At 40.0% G+C, this 23385-nt stretch overlaps 1 protein-coding gene across 2 annotated transcripts in view; it reads right to left on the reverse strand.

The window, feature by feature from the left end:
- JAM2 (junctional adhesion molecule 2) overlaps positions 1 to 23385 on the reverse strand; it is a 39901-nt gene that overhangs the window by 12588 nt on the left and 3928 nt on the right. For both annotated transcript variants that reach the window (XM_005487167.4, XM_074536156.1), the window contains exons 2-4: positions 5731 to 5796; positions 2898 to 3011; positions 1274 to 1426 (exon numbers count right to left, since the gene is read on the reverse strand). In XM_005487167.4, the coding sequence (XP_005487224.1) occupies positions 1274 to 1426; positions 2898 to 3011; positions 5731 to 5796 (333 nt within the window). The remainder of the gene's footprint in view (positions 1 to 1273; positions 1427 to 2897; positions 3012 to 5730; positions 5797 to 23385) is intronic.

The following is a 23385-nucleotide window of genomic DNA, read 5'->3' on the forward strand; positions in this document are numbered from 1 at the left end:
CGAGACATTGGTTGTCAGCATAGGCACTTTATAAACCCCAGTCTGAGGACCAAAAACCAATTGGTTACTACATTCCAGTTTAAATTAAAAATGAACATTCCCCCACAGAGATGCAGGAGAACTGTTTGTTCCTTCTCCTATGAAGATGAACATCTCTTTTTTGATTTTTAATATGTGAACAGAAAAGAAACTTAATTTTTTATTTTTTGGTACTTATATATAGAAGAAAAATAATGGTGAAGAGGCATCTGTGGAACATTAAAAGAACAACTGACACCTTAACTAGTATTGATTGTTTTTTCTTGGTTGATTTTAAGATAAAAAGAATAAATAAAGAAAACTAAATTAAATACTAATTCGCATTAACTTTCAAAAGGTTTGTAAGCAACACATGTGTCATCCCCCCCCACTTTATCCTTTGGTCTTGAAGACTTCAACTTTAAATTAAGAAGCCACATTTAAAACAGGAAAGCTGTTGAGAAAGTAGAAGAAAGTGGGGTTACCTCATTGCTGATGCTACTCAGAAGTTCATGCACTTATCATCTTTTATGAAGAACTTAGAAACTACACATAATTTTGAATGATCAATTATTATTAGTTTTAATAGGACAGATATAGAATCTACAAAAGCAAGTATTTTCTTTTGTCCCTGTACAGGTAAAAAAGGAAAACTATTGGCCTCTACCACTCATCCAGTGAAACAAATACCAAATGCAATGTGAGAGCAATGTGCTCAATATTCACTTTTCCATAAATTCCTTAACGGGGAAAGAAAACAAAGACCCACAAAGAACAACTGCTCCCCAGTAGGGCACCACCATCTCTCCTGTAAATAAAGTCTACTGATTGCCAGCTCTCTGGCTGGCATTGCACAAAAACTCTCTCCTTCCAAAACCAGGACAAGACTGTAGCATCTTGGAACGAACTTCTGCTTATGAATATTTGATAAGCGCTGACAGATGTTGTCTTTCCAGTGCCAAACACCATGATCATCTTATCCAGATTCTCAGTCACTGAGCAACTTCAGTTTTGAGACCTAAAACTCACTTTGACTTAATAAAACCCTAGTTATGTCCCTTTCTAATGCAAGTATGACTTTTGCCAAGCTGTTTTGTGATGTTGTAGAATGTCCATGTGCAAGTGTTTTTATAAACCCAGCCCGAAGGAGACCCAAAAACCCGGCACCCACACACTGTGTGGGCAACCCTACCTTCAACATCCCAACACCCCATCATCCAGTTCCTCTTAAAAGCCTAAGTAATAAAGTTTGTACCCAATACTGTGAGAGTAATAGTAGCCTCTCCCAGGCGTTGCCCCTCTTCACTCTTGGCGCTGATTTCACAGCGGTAGGTCCCAGAATCCCTCCTAGTCACGTTCCTAATTCGGATTCCTGTGTTCAGCATCTCTGCTCGGCCTCGGAGATCACCTTCAGGGAGAACAGACAGAGAGGTTTCTGCTCTTTGCTTACAGAATCATAGAATCACAGAGTGGTTTGGATTGGAAGAGACCTTGAAGATCATTTTGTTCCATCCCCACTGTCATGGGCAGACACCTTCCACCAGACCAGGTTGTTCCAAGCCCCATCCAGCCTGGTCTGGAACATTTCCAGGAATGGGGCAGCCACAGCTTCTCTGGGCAACCTGTGCCAGTGCTTTACCATCCTCATAGGGAAGAACTTCCTTTGTATATTTCCTCTGCACATCTAACCTAAATTTCCTCTCTTTCAGTCTGAAGCAAATATCTATAGTTTATTGGCTTATTCTGAAATAATGTACAATTTATCGATATTTTGTGTCATATTGTACATGAAACTATTGCTCATTAGTTCAGTGTTAGTTACCTGTCAGCAAAGAGCAATACGTAATCCCCTTCTGAAAACAGTATGAACCTTCCATTTAGTCCAAAAAACCACCCTCAATTCAAAAAACCTCCATCTGCCATACATTATCCACTTGGAAGATGGAATGCATTTTTCTGCAGGTGTTTCAAGAAAATATGTATAGCAGTAGTGAGGTGACTGAAAGACATCCCTTTCCACTAGAGACATGGCAATCACTAACTTAATTACCTTAAAGAAAATGTTGTGAGTGAGACCACAGCAGAGTATTTGACATTTTAACTTGGCAAGAAAAACTTGATGAATTTAGCAAAAATACTGTCATCAGACTTCTAACAATAAAGAAGTTTTTGTAATTCTACAGTTTATTATGAAAGTTACATGCACACACAGAAGCATGAGTTTCCGTGTTTCTCTAAATTACATGCAGAAAAAAACCAAGTTCATCAAGGTCAACACATCTGCAAGCTCTACAAACTAACAAAATCTCTGTGCTTTTATTTTACTTCTCAGCCTTCATTTATTGTGATCAGCGTAACAGAGACCCATATGTTCTCCAACATACAAAGCTTAAGTAAGTCCTTTTCAAAACATACAAAGAGAAATTCTACTTCTGAAAAGAACACAAATAATTTATAATATACAGCTGAGTTTATATTTTATGTATATAAAAAATGCTGAATTATTAATATCTAACCTCCTGCTTTACAGGAGGCTTCAGAAACCTCTTTTTAGGATAGGAGTGCAGAGCCTGCAGTAGTTTAGGGGAGTTTACATCCACATGTAATTTCATTGTTGAAAAATCACAAGAAATCTGCAGTATCGTTTTTTTAGCCTTTAATTTTATTATATTTAACTTAATTAAAAGGTAACTAATAATTGATGATTTTAGAAATGGCTTTTTTACCCCAGAGAAGAGTTCTCTTTCTCAAAACAACAGCTCTTCTATATGAACAGCCAAGAGCCTTCTTGTTCAGTCTTATTGGTGTTGTTCCCCAAGAAAGAGTCAATAGCTATGCTAGAGAATGACATGTTAAACCATCCATTTGCAGTACTGTACCTGTAAATTCACTGTTGTAGTAGACAAATGAGACTCCTTGAGATTGGATTTTCTTCCATTCTATTCTTAAACTCATCCCTTTCGAAAATTTGTGTTTGCAACTAAGAATAGCCTCTAGAGGAAAGAAAAAAAATAAAGACAAAAGGGAAAATTAGAGATTTTAGTATTGTGTTGATATACATTCAGGTTCCATGGAATTCATGTTCCTCCTTCAAAAGAACTTGTACAGTCAGCAATGGCCAGATCTACTTCTCAAAGTGATGTTTCTCCATATTTACACAGTAGGGGAAAAGAAACCAGTAATTTTCTTATACTTCAGTGGCTTTTGGATCAAACTTCAGATGCTGGGGATTCCCATGCTGAATAGGGTTTATGACTTTCCCCATCTAACATGGGAATATCTACTTTATCAATGACATTTTTTATTACTACCCTCATTTTAGTTTAAACAATTCTGAGCAGATCACCCCTAAAAAGGAGGACTCTGATTTTGTTGTAAGCATATTTTTTGAGTTACCATTCTGAATTCAGTATCAATAGCTTTTTAGTTTAAATGTATAACTTAACGGAGATGAAAAATATTGCAGTAAGATGGTTTAAGAAACAAATGCAATATAGACCTTGCTACCTGTAAGCTACTAATTTTCCATTACAGGCCACAATATCCAGAGCAAAAGCCTTTATAGGTTTGACAAGGCCTGTCTAGCTTTCATAATGCCAACATGCACTGCTCAAACACAATCAACCATCATCTTCCTTTCCAGTCTAAACAAATGAGGCTGGAAGGTAATTAGGAGCTACAGACAGATCTACTCCCTTGCCCTTCAGAGTCTGATTTCCTAGGTCTGCTCTGAAAAGAAACAAAAACCCAGACTGGTAGCCTTGGTGATACCTCACAGGGGAAAAAAATATCCAGACTTGAAAGAAAAATTGAGGCAGGAGGGTGTTCCTTGCCAGAAACATGTTACACGTGCACTGGCTGTTTTGAAAAACATACTGTGCACTCAGGAAGTCTGAGGTTCCTGACTTCAGGTTGAGTGTATGGGTGGAGGCTTCCTGAATCTTAAGATTTGCTAGTTTCCTTCCCACTTTGTTTTTTGTATCCTTCTAACAAAGAAAAACCATCATTCAAGCTCAGCTTGCTTTTGCTACTGGCCTTGTGTCAGCTGGCTTGTCAAATGAGCTGGTCTCTATTAGCTGACACAGAGACAGCTCAGCTGAAGTGTTCTCAGCTGAACAAGTCACCTCTGTCTCAAATGAGCTGTCCCTTTCTTGCATCCCACATGTTTTGGTTTCAGAAAAAAACCCCAGCACTGATGCCCACCCACTAATCTTATTCAGAGAAAAGGAATGCATGGGAGAAAGGGAGTGTGCACAGAACAGAGAGAACATAATAAAATTGTCCTTAGTTATAGCTCCCCTCTCCTGCTTTTTCCCCTAATAATAGAGTCAGGGAGAGGCATTTTCCAGACTTGCATTAAGGTAGGTCCACTGGATACTGTGCATCAGCACTGGTACTGCTAGGCCTGCAAAACCCCTCTGGAATCTTGGAGAGGTCTGCACAACATTTAATTTGGATTTACATCTGGTCTGGAGGCTATCACTGGTGATAGAATTATAGAATATCTCAAGTTGGAAGGAATGCCAAGAATCAGTAAGCCCAACTCCCTGCTCCTTGCAGAACTACCTGGAACAAAACCATGACTAGGAGTGTCACCTAGAGCTTGGTACCATGACCACTCCCCTGGGGAGCCTGTCCCAGAGCCTGACCATCCTCCTATACAGTGAGAGGAGTTAGAGAAGAAAAGGAAAATGCATTTCAGACCAGCTATGCTCAGTGGAATAACTGTCTATTGGCCCTACCATCCCTTGGCGCTGCTACACATGGAGAACTTGGCTTGGCATCTGGGCTGTGCTAAACTGATTCCATTCAATGTACAAATCACAAAAGAAAAAATGCAAGCCATATACCATATAAAAATACAGAGCCTAATCAAGCTTTAATATTAGCTGAAGCATTTCTCTCTGCTTTTGCCTGCTTTGAGCTCTAAATGCATTCTGTCAAGAGAATAGTTAACAGAAGTCCAGATGACAGTTTTGGAGACCTCTAAAATATTTGATTATTACCTGAATAAGGTTTAAAGTTTATTACCTTGAATAAGGTTTAAAGCTCAGAGAACAGTTTTTTTGATCCCAAATTCCCACCTCTCTCCACTCCAAGCAAATTCAAAAAACAAACCCACATAACCCACAAACCTCACACGACAGTACTTCCCTTTCTCATCCACCCAGCAAACAGGTTTTCCTCTTTTCCTCTGCAAATTCTCCACCTCATTATTGGAAGTAATTTGCTATTTTATATATGACATATATATATACATATATAACTATGTAAATAGCCATTACAGCTACTGACAAGTAAAAATAGCCATTAAATTATTGTTACTTACAATTAACTAACTTATATCTGTTCTTTCTAGTCTTTCACTTTTCTGTCTTTTAAGATATTTAATGTTTCTCCTTTCCATCGGCTCCCATAATATTGTGTGGTGTGGAAGAAAACCAGGCAGAAGTTACAGGACTGACAAACAAGTCATAGAACCACAGAACAGGTGAGGTTGGAAAGGATCTCTGGGGAGCACCTAGGTCAACCTCACCTTGAGTAAGAGAAAATGGGGACAAGACCAAGATAGTGCAGAATCAGTGGAGAGAGTAGGCACAAGACCTCTCAGGAAGGAGCAAGAATACCTCAATATCTGCACAGCTTCTGTACACACAGTTTGCATGTATTGTGTATATATTAAAAACTACCACAACAATGCCCATACTGTACCTTTAAACTCCTCTGCTTTTACATTTTTGTTATCTGTTTCAATGGAGATTCCAGACACATCAGGATCTGCAAAGGGACAGCAAAAAAAGACAATTGAGCAATAAACATTTGTGATTTCACACAAAGCACATTGCTTGTGCTTTGGCAGCTACAAGCAACATTTTTGAGACCTCCTCACACTGTACAAGTTAGACATCGCCTACAAAAAAGAGTACAAACTAAGAGCTAGACTAGGGCTGGCCTTGAACAGTTCATCTTTTTTCTCCAGGTTCTGGCATTTGTAAAAAATAAGTAATTATTTTTTGCAATGGCATAATGACATTAACATGTAAGAAGTTCTATATAACCAGTAAAAATTTTATGCTATGGTAATTTCTGTTTATAACTGGGGAGACATCCATTAATCTATAAGTGTATTTTCCATAGCATTCTTATTACAAGGCATGCATATTTTCTGAAGAATACCACTTACAGTTTCTACAGGGTAAAAAATATGTACAGTAATTGGCAATTATATCAAATTCTTCTTGAAATGGGAAGGAAGATAATAAAGATTTATCTAGTTTTAACTCAAAGAAAGAAAAAATCCCCATACACTCTTGGATATTGTTGGAGGAACTGCAGGGGGTTCCTCTAAAATAGATGGCTGAGGATGGAATTGTGTGAAATTGTATTCTATCTGAGAACCATTTATTGGTAGTGAAAAGGATGTTGCCCTACTAAGGAAGAATAGAAAAGACAGAAAATGAACAAGGGGAAGGAAGAAGAATGGGCAGAGAAAGGGGGGGGGGGCGACTGAGAGAAAAAATGGGCGTTAGCAGCAGAACCTCAGAGTGGGCCATCAATGTCCAGCTAGTCAGGGCTAAATGACGAAAAGCTCCGAAGCTTGTGACACAGTTACTTTTATACTCCTTGCTCCTCCCAAAATCTGCAATGCTGAGAGGAGATAATTGGTCCAGTCTAACATTCCAGAGCAGCCCAATGCCCTCTCACCATCTGACTGGAGAACCTCTCTGGAGGTCAGTGTCCCTGGTGGCCTCCTACTGACTGCCCATTATATGTGAGATGTGAGATGGCTGCCAGGCAAAGGCTCCTGAAAGATGGGGCTTTCCATCTTCTCCTAGCTGCCTCCTGCTGATAGTGAAAGATTTTAAAATCATAGAAAATTTGGGGAGCTAGAAAGAAAGTTAGGCTTAGTAAGCCCTGGGAAAATGTTAAGGGTAGGCCCTAGGAAATGTTAGGCCTTGTGTTTGTTAGATCATGTGAAACTGCACCTCTGTAATCAATACATGATAAATTATATGATTGTTAGATGTGATTACTTAATAATTAGGTGTAATTATTGTTTAATCATAAGAAGAGTCATGAAAAACTTATGTTTGAGGGTTTCAGGGAGATCATGAGAAATCCATGCTCAGATGAAATCGATGTATACAATAGAACAATGTAAGTTTAATAATTAATTTGTAAGTTATATAATGATAGAATACAAAACACGTTCAGCTCGAAACCATGTTGAAGTCAGATTTGGGTCGGTGCACCCCTGCCACGCAGAGCTCTTAAATAAAAGCACCTGCATATAATAATTCTGTGATTATGTGTTCCTGAATGCTAACACTGCAAGTAGCACTTGTACACCCCCTCTCCACACACCTCTGGTAATTTCAAACAATATTGAGGTAGAACTCAAAATTAAATTGATTCCTCATACTCATGTATTGGGAACACTGAATAATCCAGAAAGAACAAGTGAAATAACCACTAGACCTACATCAACCCCCACCCAGCTACCAGGAGTTGGGCACAAGTATTACAATTAATCCACATCAGGCTAGCAAGTGCTTAACAACAACTGAACACAGTTCTTTACACAGTTCTAGTTTTTTTGTTTTTTCCCAAAAGCATCTCAAGTTCTCTTGGTTTAGTACTAGTTTTGAAGACAGCACAGACACTTCTAATGCAGTCTATTTCCTCTGTCTGCATCAGCCAACTGGACAATTGCTATAGTGGATATGGACAAAAACTGAGAACCTGTTTCCATCAATGACTTGACTTGGTTAAAAACAATCTTCTTTTGACTGATAGAAACTAGGAAAATATCAAGATTAGATGTTCTTAAGCCCACAGACTTCCTTCGTCCATCCCTAATTAATTTCTCTTTCTCCTGCTTAATGGGGGAGGAGTTGCACACACCCTAGCAAATGAATATCTAGTCTTGACCTGAAGACACAAACAAATTAACAATCTCTTGATTCTTATGGCTTTCTTTCAACAGTTGATTACTTTTGTTGAAATTAGTGCCTCACTTCTGCCTTAGGTGAATCCATTTGGGCTTTCAGTGCTCAAAGTTTTGTTTGTTTAAAGATATCATAATGGAATCTCAGAGTGGTTTGTGTTGGGAGGGATCTTTAAAGGTCATCTAGCTCAAGCTCCCTGCAAATGAGCAGGAACATCTTCAACATGAGTAGGTTGCTCAGAGCACTATCCAGACTGACCTTGCATGTCAGTGTTTCACCACTCTCACTGTAAAACCTTTCTTCCTTATATCTAGTCTGAATCAACCCTCTTTTAGTTTAAGCCATTATCCCTTGTTCTAACCCACAACAGGCCCTACTAAAAAGTTTAGCAACATCTTTCTTGGAAGTCCCCTGTAAGTACTGAAAGGCTGCAGTAAGGTGTTCCCAGAGCCTTCTCTTTCACAGGCTGAACAATCCAAATTTTCTCAGACTATTTTCACAGGAGGCATGCCATATCCCCAAGATCATTTTAGTGGCCCTCTGGACTGGCTCCAATAGCTCCATGTGCTTCTATGCTGGGAAGCCAGAGCTGGAAGCAGCCTTGCAGGTGGGGCTTCACCACAGTTGGGCAGAGGGACAGAATTCCTCTCTTTCCTGCTGCCATGGGGTTTTGGAGGCAGCCCAGCACACAGGGGGTTCTTGGGCTCCCAGTGCAGCCTCTCACCCACCAGCACCCCCAAGTCTTTCTGGTAGGGCTGCTCTGTTCATCCTCCAGCCTGGATTGATACCAGGGGTTGACCCAGGTGGAGCACCTTGAATTCAGTCTTTTTAAACCTCATGACATTCCCATGGGCCAGTTTTTGAGCTAGTCCAGGTTCTTTTGGATGACAATCAAATCCTTCAAGTGCAGCAACAGCACCACTCATCTTGGTGTCATCAGCAAATCTGCTGAGGGTGCACTCAATCCCTTTGTCTATGTCAATAATGAAGACACTAAACAGCACTGATCCTGTACACCAGAGTACCCTATCACAGTTTTCTTCTCAATTAAAGATCATTCCTTATGGTTTAAGTCCAACACAACACAGGGAATTCTTCATTCATTCTGTTCCTATGGCCTTTTTCCTCCTTAATTTTCTGGAGTTTTTGTCAGCATCCTTTAAAAATACAAATTACAGTTCTACAGGTGTCTATAACCACTGCCTCAGAGTCATGGAGCACCACTCAGAAATGTTATCTGAGGCCCGGGCACTGTAGCAAGAGTTCATTCACTGTATATTGTGGTGGCTTGACCTTGGGTGGCTGCTGGACACCCACACAGCTCCTCCTCCTCAACATGACCAGGGAGAAAATTAGATTAAAAAGCTCATGGGTCAACAGAAAGACAGGGAGTCAGGGAGTTTAGTTAGCAGTTACCATCACAGGCAAAACAGACTAAACTTAGGAAAAAAATAGTTACATTTACTGCCAATTTAAAACAGAATAAATGCAGTAGTTGTGGGCATGAGCTCTTCTCTGCTGCTCCTTCCTCTGCATGTTCTCTCCTACTCCAGCATGGGCTGCTTTCTATAGGCCACAGTTACTGCCAGGAACCTGCTCCAACATGGATTCTCTGTGGTGCTTTCCTGCTATCTCACATCCCCTTCCAAACACATGTCCAACAATTCTTGTGTCTAAAAGAACACAGCCTCACCTGACAGTGTACAGTGAATTTTCATGTGTGCACATTACCAAAAGATCCAAATTGGGTATAGCTATCCTGTCTGTAATATGTTTCAATTTTATCCACTTTATGTTACGCCAAAAGTTATAATCAGAAGTTTGTAATATGAAATAAATAAGACATGAAGAATTCTAGCAATGAAATTTATGTACTCTGAGAACACTGAAATAGCAAAAAAATATTTGCACTACAAATAGCACTTAGAAATTTTTTCCATCACTCTAAGAAAGAAAACTTTCCTACTAAACTTTAAAGAAAGAAATTTTTAAAATCTTCTGTATAAGCCCCCTCACACCCTGTTGAAACTGGAGGAGGAAACCATTTCTCCAGCTTGTCCCAAAGCAATAATTTCTCCTGCAAGTCCATACACAGCCCAGCTCCTTTTTTTGTTCAGGCTAGAATAGCCTGGAATCAGTAAGTAATTTTCTTTTAAACCTATTAGGTCCTATTTGAATTTATGAGAAAAAATTAACATGTGACTTTTACCCAAACCATATTTCTAGAACAATACCCCTCTTCCCCCATATTCTAGATGCCAATAGTTAACAAATCACATTTATCTATTGAAATAACATCTTCCTTCATGATGGGGAGGAGCATTTTATTCTGAGACTGACAACAGCCAACACTTGATAACATTTCAAAAGGAAGCATTTCTAGATGTCCAGTGTGTGGATAAAACCATTTATAAATTATTGTCTCATCAGCCTCTTCTGATGGACACAAAGCAGCTCTAGTACAGGCAATTCACCACTCTATTACATTCTCTGTTTCATGGGCCTGGAAATTTGTCCCCTCCTCTTTAATACAGGTGTCATGCAGCTCATTGTCATGATCAAAATATTCACAGAATATGAAGCCAAAAATGGAAAACATATTTTATGACTTCTGGGGCAGGACCACTATGGAAGTCATTACAGAATTACTTTGCATGCTTTTTACTGGGAGCATGCAGCTGCACAAAGTCTCCATATTTACCCTTACATCAAAGGATTTATAGAATACATGAAGATTCTATTACACAATACAATTAAGGAGAAAATGTGAGAAAGAGGGGGAGAAAGGAGAGAAAGAAGTTCAACATACACACACAAACCACACATATACATGACTCTTTTCAAGAAGCTGTAGAGTTCAAACAGCAATGTAAGGCAGTGCAGAGACAGCTGACTATATTAAAACCATTTTCTGATCAAGCAGAAAGACAGGAGAAGTCCTTAAAGCTAGAGCATCTCTCCCCTTAGACATCCTTTGAGAAATGTCTGTGTCAAATATTCAGAATCCAAGTCTTCAGCTTTGGGTTTTAGTTCACCATATAAAGAGCAATAGTGAAAAGAGGACATATTACTGTACCAGTAAACCTTTTATTCAGGCCACTTTTTAAAGATCAGGGAAAAAAAGGAAAAAAAAAAGCTGCTTTTACATGTCAGTAGCTATGTTTGTTTAGAAGTAAACTCCAAAAACCCACACTTTCCCTTTGATAAACACTCATGGCTGTAAACTGAAACTACTAGCTAGACCAATCATTAAGGAAAAACATATTAGTCAAATCAAATCAAAAGAAACAGTGTGCCTGGAAGAAATTACAGGAGAACAGAGTCAAAACAAAGTTATAAGTACAAGAGACAAAACAGTCTTGCATTTGTTTTGCCAAGTTCTAAACAACAGGTGGTCTAAAGCAAAGTCTAACAAAGGGTTTCTGAGGATACTGTAAATTTAGGAAGTCCAGCATCTCAAGAATAAAGGCCAATTCTCTTACTGAAGTCCCTGAAAGAGAACAGGAAACCAGACATCTGTTTGTTGTTAGCATCATTCAGACGTGACCACTTCAGGGTGAAGCCTCAACTACATGATTAGGTGCTGATGCAAACTTCTCAGCCATGGAACTACCTACCACAAGGCACTCAAATGATACCTGGAGTTTTGCCATTGTCACGTCATTTAAGCACACCTGGTTTGGCTCCCTTTTGCTATACTTCACAGAATCACAGCATTACTAGGTTGGAAGAGACCTTCAAGATCATCAAGTCCAATCCATGCCCACACACCTCAACCAAACCATGGCACTGAGTGCCCCATTCAATCTTTGTTTAAAAACACACCCAGGGATGGTGACTCCACCACCTCCCTTGCAGGCCATTCCATTACTTTATCACTCTTTCTGTGAAAAACGTTTTCCTAATATCCAACCTATATTTCCCTTGATGCAGCTTAAGACTGTGACCTCTCATTCTGCCAGTTGCTGCTTGGAGAAAGAGACCAACCCCACGTGACTGCAGCCACCCTTCAGGGAGTTGTAGAGAGTGATAAGGTCACCCCTGAGTCTCCTTTTCTCCAGGCTGAACACCCCCAGCTCCCTCAGCGGTTCCTCACAGGGTTTGTGTTCCCAGCCCCTCTCCAGCCTCGGTGCCTCCTCTAGACGCGCTCAAGCGTCTCAAGGTCCTTCCCAAACTGAGGGGCCCAGAACATCTCCCTCCATCTGGTCTCTTTGGCAGTGAGGGTCCCCCACCAAAAAGTGTAGAATCCAATGGATAATTATACGTTTGGGCAACTGGGAACACACAGGTACCTCCTGGTGGGGGGACATGTTTGACACTGTCCCTTGCAAGGCTGCAGATCTGCTGCATCACGTAGGATCACACACAGTGCAGATCTGGGGACCCCTTTGGTGGGGGGCCCTTGATGAGCCCTGGCACCCCCTCAGTTGTCCCTCACACAGATGTGGCCTTCCAGGGGTGTCAGGCCCCACAGCTGGGCCAGTCTGCCCGGTAGAGGATGGGTGATCACTGCATCTGGCCAGAGGCCATGGCACACACCCAAACCTCTCCTCCTTCCCTGCCTTGGTGTAGGGATCTGTGGGAGCCTGGCAGCAGCAAAACCTGGGGCTGGGGCTTCTACCCCAAAGGTGCTGGGCTGGGCTCTGTCCTGGATGCTCTTCCAGATGCTTCCCCAATTGTGTCATTTTATCTCAATCTGCCTGAGGTGGCTTAACCCTCAGTTCAGGGTTTTCAGTCAGAAGGCCCATCCAGGGTGGGCTTTGCTGGTGCAACTGTGTTATACACTTTTGCTATAATAGGCAAAAGTCTTTCATAAAGATGTTTAAGCCATAAACCATAACATTTCAGTCTCCAACAAGGTCCCTTCAATCCAAAACATTCTGCAACTCTGTGATTAAGTTAACAACATAAACACAGCATTAAGACCTCAAATTTTGAACAAGAGCTAGAGGAAGTTATCCCACATCACTAGGGGGAAAATAGGCAAAAGAAACTCAATTTCAGTCACTCAGCTACCTTAATCCTCAGCTTTGTGGGGACTGTTAAGTGAAATCAGGAAAGCCAGCACATCCGTCATGGTGTCTTAGTTTTCAAGTTAAGAAAAAAAAAAAAAAGGAAAAAAACTTTAAAGTAAAAGTAACTTAACAAAAGGCTTTTGTTAAGACTTTTGAAGTTTTCAGAGCCAATTATCTAAAGTTATCAGTGGGAGTCCTAAGAATTTAAGGTTAATTTCATTTCAGAGCCCCAAGGACAGTTGGCTCTGGAAACAAAAAACTTGAAATGCTTGTAGAGAAGAAAGTGGAAGGGAAAAAAAGTCAAGTGGCACAGGGCAAGAAAGCAAGAGATTATTTAGGTCAGCCTTTCTGAAAAACTGAACACAGAAGTACAACAATTTTAGATAAACTCAACAGCTTCCTAAGTGCTTTCAGTAGTCCCTGACACTGAAAAAATACTGCATGAGAGGGGGAAATACTGAGGAAAAACTATAATTTAATGTTTTATAATTAATAATCAAAATGTAAAATTTAGTTCCCTTCAATGTTTATATTGCTTCCTTCTTTTCTACTCACACAGAAGAGAGGAAGGGTTTGAATGCACAGAACATGCAACTTGCAAAGGTTCAATGTAGCATAGAGTTTATTCCAACAGAGACACACCACAGAAAGCATGTGCTGTTAGCCAAATAAATATTTATAGCTTGCACTTTTACAACTCTCAAAACACCAGTACTCCCCTTGTCTCCATGGCAATTCAGAGGGAGCTTCTGCAAATGGGGGATGGGGATTTGAACTAGTCAGGCTCTCAGAAAAAGCCTATTTTCCAGCCATCTCCTGGTCCTGCCCAGCAATGGTTTCCACAGCAACTCATTGGCAGCTCAAAGACAGCTTGTAAATGCAGTGAGAGCCTATAGCTGCTTCAGCTGTTGCCTATTTTAAGATGCATCAAGATGCTGAGAACATGTGTCTAGTGCCACCATTTTTCAAAAGACTATTTGAATAGGCCATTGGTGTATAACCCCCCTACCACTGCTGTCCCACCCCCCTCATATACGGTGCAAAGCTGAAGCTGAACAAACAGATTTCCCTTTGCATTTCTAGGGGTAACAATCCAGCAGAAACACTTCCCTGTGCAAACACCTGGTGAAAATGCATTATGTTATTAAATGTGCAAAAGAAAGCTTGGCATCCAGTGCAAGCCAGCTTGTTCCTCTGGAGTCAATAGTACCAAGATTGATTTACATCAACTACAAGAGAGTTGGAAAACCAGAAGAAACAAACAACACCCCAGCATTCCCCAAATGAACACAACCATTCTGTCCCCCAATTTGTGATAAAGATCTCTGAAGCCTCCTACAAGCTTTAAGTGACTTTTGCTGGAATTGCCAAACAATTTGGAAAGAATAAACACTTTCATGAAGTCACCTCATTTATAAACCTATAAATACACCCATTATTTATCTTAAAATCCTGAAAACAGATTTTGTTTACTTTCAAACTGTATCAACCAGTATTACTTACAATTCCAGTATACTCCATATGAAACTGGAGTCCTTGCTCATTCAGAACCAGTGAAGTCAGGCAAGTTCCCTTACTGTTGGAGCATATTTCCAGATGTTTAGGAGGAACACCTTGACAGTATAATTTAAAGTTGTTCTAAGTAAATACATTGGTAAAGTGAGGGGGTGTCTCATCCTGTACTTAGTCCTATTAATTTAAGCTGGAACCAAATCTTTTGTGCATCATAGAATCATATAATGATTTGGGTTGGAAAAAACATTCAAGATCATCCAGTTTCAACCTATCTGCCCCCCTCAGTCCCTCTTAAATGGAGCTTCTCAACACTTTTGTGATTAATCTCAATATTTCTACTAAACACACTGCAGAGGATGAGTACATACAACACTGTATTAAGTTCTGGCTTCTAAAGGTATAGGAGTAGCTAAATAACCAGAATTGTGCACAGCAAGCATCTCAAATAGCAGGCAGGACAGCTAATTTGGCTCACTACAGAGAAATGTCTCATTTGCAGCTAAGTATAATGACCAAGTCAGCATTGCCACCTTAAATCCCACTATGTTCCACCAAAGAAGGAGATAAAACATCTGAAATAGTTGAGAATTTTTTAAAAACCCATTCTCTCTGAAGCAAATATTGACCTCGAATATAGTTCTATATACAATGTGTGTAACTCCTTGAGGTGAGTTTTTAAAAAGGGCATTACTTATGCTTTTTCTCATTCAGATTTTTCAGACTTTGGGACACACTATTATGACTTTTTTCTATTTAGTATGCCCATTTAAAAGAAAAAAAAAAGTCCTTCCAACACTGGTAGGCTGCTCTCTAAATATTCAGAAAGGGTCTTGTGCAATGCTTTGTGAATTTGGGACTCCTGAGATGTTTCCAGTAACTGGGGGTGGGAGTGGTGGTTTCACTTGTGTAAATGTCACTTGAACCATGAATTTTAGGACTGCATCCCATTACACAGCACTGAACTTGGTTTTTAGGCCTTTTGTCCTCCAGACTAAAGACCAGGTTCTTTGCCAATATGAGCAGGGAACATGATTACCAGTTCTCACAGCTAAAAGAATATTGTGAACCCTTCCTAAAATCCAAATGCAATGGCCAAATTGCTCATCCCATTTTCATTCACAAGTTCTTTTACACTGCCAAGGTTGCTCAATAGTCCCCTCCTGGCAGAAGCCACTAACAGCTGTGTTTGATGAACAGTACCTTCAATCAGCTTTGTAGCTTACAGTATGAATGCATATTTTTAACTCTAATTCTACAGGCCTTTAATAGATAATTTAGTTGTTTAATGACAAATTTTATAGAAACATCTTCTGGCATATTTGAACAAGACAAGCTACTCTAATTCTATTAAGGCTAACACATACCAAGAGATGTTACAGCAAACAGAAGATGTTTTTAACACTCTAAGGAGGAGGTTGATTAGAAGAAATCCTCCGGAAGGTAGAGCTAGGAACAATAGGTCACAGTATAAGATGTGCCAAGTTTTCCTTAAAGGGGACAAAGAAAATTGAAAAACCCAACTAAAAAACACTACAGTCTTCATCACAGTAAAAGCTACACAAGCAAAGCAACATACAGGTATTCAGATTAGAAGAAATTAGAACAACACTGGAAAGTTACACAGGAAAGAGGAATAAACAAATTCTATGCCTTATCCATTTTTAAATCAAGCATAAATCTTAACTCGGTGATCATCACAGCTTTCCACAGGAAAGATGTTTTAGGAGCCACATCCTCTAAAGTATTTCCCGGATTAAACAATTTGCAGCTTTGCATCAGAAGAAGGGAAAGCTCAGTACATGAGCCAATATTCACAATTCAGTGGTTAGCTCCTTCATGTAATGGGATTTGATGATCTTGTCTGCAGGTACTTACACTAAGCTGTTGCACTGTCACAAAAATCATCTTAGAGGGATTTATTACAATAATGTATTCCACAATCTTCAGGTCTGTGCCCAAAAATTGCTATTGTATCTTTAAGACCCTGCAGCCCAAGACATGGTGCGTGGCGGACCAGGGTGATGAAGAGTTTTGCTTTATGTATGAGCATTTTTAAAAGCTCCCTGCCCAGCATTTTCATGGCTCTGTGCAGCGTGGGTTTTGCCGGGCTGGCTTGGTTTTTGGCCCAGGCAAAAAGCTTTTCCTTTCCTTGGCTCAGAGATGCTGCAGCAGCAGCCTTTGAGCTGCCTTGAGGTGAAGTGAGCAGCTCCTGCTCAGAGACCAGGGACATTGTGTCATCAGGAGTGGAGCTGCCCTGCTCCAATGCAAGCCACACTCCATGAACCACACTGGGCTGGGAAGAAAACACACTGAGAGGCTCCAGCCCAGCTGCTTTACCTGCTGGGATCTGCTGGACTTTGTCCTGGGGAGAAGGCTGATGCCAGATGAGCCACTGGGCCTCCGTCTGCTGCTGGAACTGCTCCCTGAAAGCTTCTGCCTTCCCAAGAGGGAAGCTGACACCATCTCAGATTGCAGGTTGAGAGCAGGTAATCTCTGCCATTTTGGGTCTTTGTTCCAGTGTGTTGGGGTGAAATCTGAGAGTTTGATATCTAGCAGTTATTTACTTTTTTCCCTGCCTTGTGGGCATTCTGTTTTTTAAGAAACTCTTGTGCATTTTTTTCATTTTCATCTATTAGTATTAATTTCCTATTGCTGGAAAGGAATTGCTGGAACCCTTTAGAGGAGGCAACTCATTCCAGTGTTCTTCTTTAAATCGTCTCAAACTGAGACAAAAATGAAACAAAAAAAAAGATGTCAGCAATCTTGCAATTCTTTAAAAACACAATAAAAATATTTTTTAAAGCCATGATTATTTTTTAGAATAAACCGCATGCAATTAAGGATTCTGCCCCCTGTGTCACTACTATCTCCAGCACAACTTCCGTGCTTAAAAGTCTGGTGGTTAAAGTGGCTTTCTGCAAAACCTCAATAACACAAAATATCATCACTTTAGTTGTTTAGTACCAAATTTTATAGAAACACCTTCTGGCACATTTGAACAAGATTGAAGCCACTCTAATTAAGGCTGACACTTGCCTAGAGAAGCTAGAACAAACAGAACATGTTTTTCACACTCAAAGGAGATGGTTGATTAGAAGAAATCAACATTACATTTCTAGAATACCTGTTAGAGTCAATAGATCAACATATTTTATTAAGCCATGCCTGCCATATAGGCATATATGCTGCTTTAAGCTAATGTTTTGTCATGTACTTCACCTACTTCTGCCTGCATTCCCTTTATAACCAACTGCTCATGGCATATTGATGCTCTAGAAACTTGGGTGACACAATTATTGCTTCAAGTTTCCTTTACAAGACAAAATCACTAAGGTTGGTGAAGATCTCCAACCTTAAGTCCATCCTGTGACCAATCCCTATCTTGTCTCCCAGACCAGAGCACTGAGTGCCATGTCATTCACTGGACACCTCCAGGGGTGAGGACTCCACCACCTCCCTGGAAACCCCATTCCAATGCTTGAGATCACTTCCCAAGAAGAATTTCTCGCCCATGTCCAACCTGAATGTTCCCTGACACAACTTGAGGCCATTTCCTGTTGTCCTGTCACTTGTTCTCTGGGAGAAGAGCACGGCCCCACCTGGCTACACCTTTCTTTCAGGGAGTTGTAGAGAGTGAGAAGTTGCCCTCTGAGCCTCCTTTTCTCCAGGCTGAAAATTCCCAGCTCCCTCAGCTGCTCCTCATCAGACTTCTGCTCCAGACCCTTCCCAAGCTCTGTTGCCCTTCTCTGGACATGCTCCAGCACTTCCATGTTTTTCTTGCAGTGAGGGCCCAGAACTGGACACAGGATTTGAGGGGTGGCCTCACCTGTGCCCAGGACAGGAGGAGAATCATTGTCCTGGTCCTGATTACATTAAGACAAAATAATACCACTTTGACTGAAGAACAGTCCAAGGACTATGCTGGAAAACAACTTATTCAGGCATCAGCATAAATGCTATGATCACAAAATAAGGTATTCAGAATTCAGCTCTAAATTCACAAAACAGTTTCGTTTTTATAACAGGATCTAGGCACATTTACAGATTTATTCCCACTCTTGTTGCAGGGCTGAACTTATTGAAATGAGCCTGGATGGTACAGCGCGTCAGTAGTTCTATGAGTGACCAAGAAATCAAGAAAGAGAACAAGATGTCTTGTTGAATAATACATTGCTACCCAAGAGATATCCAAAGAGAAACCCACTGCCAACTCAGTCAAAGTTCAACAGTTTTGCTGAAAAAACCTTTGAAAAATAAGCCTGAAAGTTTTTATTGTTTATGAGCATCAGATGTTATTTTAGGGCAGAAATGGAATAGGTTCTTTACAGGACAAAATTAATTACTCTTATACAGGAAAGATTATCCACTTCAGAGTTCACAGATATGTAATGCAACTCTTTGTACACAACTCTTCATAGCCAAGTCTACACATTACTTCTACTTAAACAGTCTAATTTTATAACAAAGCCTCTTGTCCCATTTAGCCTTGAAACCTCCTTGGAGATTAGGTGTCCACCCAGCACATGTATCCCAACCCACAGCAGAGGCAGCTTAAGAATGAACTGTCTGCTCTTTAGTCAACACAACTGGCAATCTAGAGTAACCAGATTTTTTCAGTAGGTCTCCATAAAGGTACAGGGGATTCAAACACAGCATACACATGCAGGATTGCAGCTTTAACAGCAACACAAAGTAGGAGAAAATTTTCCCCATTTCAAAACTGATTAGTCCCCTCCCAAAACTGAGAGTGTTTAAGTTACTAATATATCTACACTGAATATACTATTTAAATAGTATGCCTAGCTCAAGAAATATGTTCTGCACCTGAAAGTCCATGCCTACTGGCTGTCCCCCTCCTCTTCCTCTGTTCATATAGCTTTCAAAAGCTTTGAATAAACTTTAAATATGTGCAATTGCTTACAGAGACATCACTTAATTCTTCTTGCACAAAAATCAGTCCTCCCAAAACCTACTTATGCTAGAAAGTCACTGTCTTTCAGCAACTGGGCAAAGCCTCTGTAGCACTGTTTTCCCTCCCTTCTTATCCCTTAGAAAGGTGGCTAAGAATTTAAACACAACTGGAAAGTGAGTAGGAACTGTATGTGGATTGTTCCTGTTTTGAAAACACAGCTAGAGATACAACTGGAACATAATGAAATAAGAAAGAGTTGCAGTGGCGGGGAAAAAGCAGAGCTGAAAAAATCTTTAGTCAATCTCTACAAATATTGCTGATTCACTGTTGACAGAGCCTTCCCAGATGATTTTTTATCCCCCAAAACAAGAGACTGAAGACAACTGCTATGGAAGACAAGTACATTAACTTCTGCAAATACCCAACTGCTCCCTTTCCCCTCCTCCTCTTCCACCTCTCAGCCACATCTTTTGTCTCGTAAATATCATCATTATCATCTCTTAGGCAACAAATGGAAGAAAATTCCCCGAGAGAAAGAAGGAAAAAAAACAGGAAAAATCCTAACTTCCAACATTTTTTTACTCATTTTTGCTAGCTATTAGAAGGCTTCAGTTCTGAGACAGGGCCTCCAGAGACAAGTACTGTCTATGCATTCTAGTGGCAAACTGCCGTCTGCCTTGCATAATAGGCATTCCAATGCTGTTTTTCTGCATGTTATAGATGGGTAATGCAATGGTTAGCTCCCACAATTCACGGATGAATATTATGTGTATGCTAAGAGAAGTTTTATTGATGTATAGTTATGTTATTGTGATGTGCTCTCCCCATACTCCTCTTTCCCCTCCCATTTTATTGTTGTCACAGGGTGGCCTTGGTAGCCAGGACATTTGTGGGAGGGCAGGCTTGTTCCTTGGGGGCACAGCACGGCAACACCTGATCTTAAATCAAACTGCAAGAAAGGAGTCTCCACCAATGGACAGAGAAGGAGAGTTGGCTGATGGACTTCGGGAGTGGCTGGGGTTACCTGATACACCAGGGGTATAAAAGGTGGAGCAGCCATTTTGTGGGTGAGCACATGGCGGTTTAGTTTCATGCTCCCAGCACTGCTCTTTCTCCTTATTCAGTAATTTGTTGTATTTGTTAAGGTTTAGTAAACCTTTGAAATCCTAAAATGAGAGGTTGTTTCTCCCACTGCATATATTCTTCCTCATATTTTACAAGTATGCCAAACACAAACGCTTGTCCAACTCTAACAAACATATACAAGTCCACATAACACCCCCAAGATTGCCTCCCAGCTCATACTGGGCACTTTCTGCAGGCTGAGATACAATAATTTTGGCTTGTATATTATATTAATTTGAGCAAATGTAATTTCTCAGGGATTTTCCATCTTTACCTCCAAGTAGTATATTAGAAGTTTGTGAACAATAAATACAGCCCGTTCTGTTAAAATTATCTAGTATCAAAAATACATATAATAAATAATTTTTCCATCCAGACAATAATATGTTTTGTTCCCCTTTGAATCTGATCCAGTGGTTTGGATGGGGTCAAAAGCATTTTCAATCCTTAAGATGTTAATCCACCTAAGAGCTATGAAATATATCTATTGAAACTTCGTACTTGTAGGGTCTGTTCTTTCCAGCTCAAATCTCACGATTTTATACCTCTTTAAACAATCACAATCAAATTGCAGCTATTTCAATTCAAGTTTTATTTTCCCGTCTCCTACTGAAAACTGCTAAGTTTTGAACTTCTAAAAAGGAATAATTCAAAAAGGTTCAGTACCAGATTTATTTTTTTCATGTTTTCTCCTGCAAATAATCTTTGGGAGAAATTGGATGCCTGTTTTAATTTTTATTAATCAAAAGGTTGACAGACTTACTAGTGGTTCAACAACTTCGATTGTTACATGACTTTCTCTTTTCAGAAATTGCCATTTTCCCCTTCTTCTTCCTCCAAAAGCTCCTCCACCTCCCACTGTGTTAGAAACCAACAAATGAACAGGACCAGATGTTCAGCTGCCAAGCTCACTTTCTGCCCAGTTAAAGAAATTTTATGTAAGCACTTGAGTGCTTGATGATATATTGCGAGCATAGAGGTCACAAAATCAGTTGGAGTCCTCCAGGAAAAAAAGTGACTTTGGAAATACAGGTGAGTGCAAGCAATGGCAATCATCCAAATGCTTCTCCAGCCTCATCTGCTGTCTCATTCTTTGAAATTCATATTCCATTCTCTAAAAAAACCTAGCATTTAGATGAAGCAAACAAATAATTTGTCTTGATTACAAGACACCATAATATTTGCTTTAAGCTTCCTGAAGTTGAATTAAAGAACAATCACAGTGCTTTGAGGAAGATGTGAGAGGCTTTTCTGCAGAAATGTTTTGCTGAAACTGATGGATCTTCCAAAAGAGCTGGGGATGGGAGAAGACATGCTAGAAAGTAAAACTGTAACAAAGTTAGCTTAACAAAAGCGGGGTGGGAGAGGGGGTAAGCTAACCAGAATAGAATGAATGACTTGAAACAAAATAAACAGCTTCCACATAACATTTCCCTCAGTTTCCATTAAAGTGCTCTCCCCGTGGTACTGAACTAGAACTAAACTAAACCCTGAACTAGACAGTAAGAACTTGTAAACCATCTCTTTTCCCACAAATATGCAAAACTGCCACAAAGTTAACAGGGTGGAGAAAAAAATCCCAGCAAAACAAGAAAAAAAAGCAGTAAACAGCTCATTGTACACATCCCCAAGGACAATATTTTATGCAAATTTTGTTTTTCCTGATATCCTTATATAACTTCAAGGGAATTTAGCCATTCCATATGGCCCTGTCAAACAGTCTGCAAGGACAAATACATATGTCTGCCTTTGCTTCAATTGCTTTAATAGACAGGATATTTATTTTCTAAGTAACCTTCCTTTACATAAGCATTTGTACTAGAGTCACCTCTAGCATTTCTAAGGGAAAGTATATGACACTAAGCCTTACTTTAAGAAAAGTGATCTTAAAAGGGTTCACCATGTGCAGGGAGCAAGTGTCTTCAGAAGTGCTCCAGCACAAGGATTACATTTTGAGTGTTGATGGATTCTAAGTAGATCATACCAGATGGACACTTTTACATCCCAACTGCAGAACTATATTACTAGCTGTTCCTGTCTCTCTAAAAGCACCACCAACCTAAATCTCTTCCCCCTCAAACAAAGGAAGATTGCTTTCTGCTACTGCAGAACGTTCACATGCATGTCACTGTCTATCTTCAGTGAAGAAATACTACTATTATTTACTTATGTGAATTTATGAGGAAATTGAATTTTCTTAATATCAGATGTACAAGAAGATTCTCTCATATTTCACAAGAGGACTTCTGTCTTACAGACTTCTTCCTAGTGACCACCAGCACTTGAGAAGAAATTAAATAACCTGGGGCACCCTTAGAGCAAGGCTAAGTGTCTGCTGTAATGTTTTTAGTTCACTTCTTTAAAAACAGGTCTGCACACACCCCAAATAACATTTGGACTGTGAAGCCAGTGAACACAGACAAGTTTGGTTGCTCTAGGTCATGAAAGATGAAACCAGGTGTTCTGATAAATCAATCAACTGAAAAGATGATGTCAAAATTCAGCTACTTCTGTATTCTCACCAAATCATTTGCACTGGCATCAGCCAGTTTCTGAAGCAGAACCTGGCAGCTACCAAAACAGGCTGCAGCAGGAATTACAGGTGTAATACAGGAAATAATCACAAAAATATCTTTCTGTAATTCAGTTAAATAGCCAATGGAAAGACCTCATCCAGGCCTAATTAGATTTGTGAATCACAGTGGTAGCTTTAACTGTCATTATTACTGCCAGATGCCCTATGATATTCACAATTACCAGAAATGTGTATCCACATGAACAAAGAATTGTTGTGACTTTAAAGCTGAGAAAACAGGACCTCAGAGGCCAAGCAAATACAAAAGCAACTCCT

Source organism: Zonotrichia albicollis, chromosome 2, assembly GCF_047830755.1.
Source record: "Zonotrichia albicollis isolate bZonAlb1 chromosome 2, bZonAlb1.hap1, whole genome shotgun sequence".
NCBI classification, from domain to species: domain Eukaryota; kingdom Metazoa; phylum Chordata; class Aves; order Passeriformes; family Passerellidae; genus Zonotrichia; species Zonotrichia albicollis.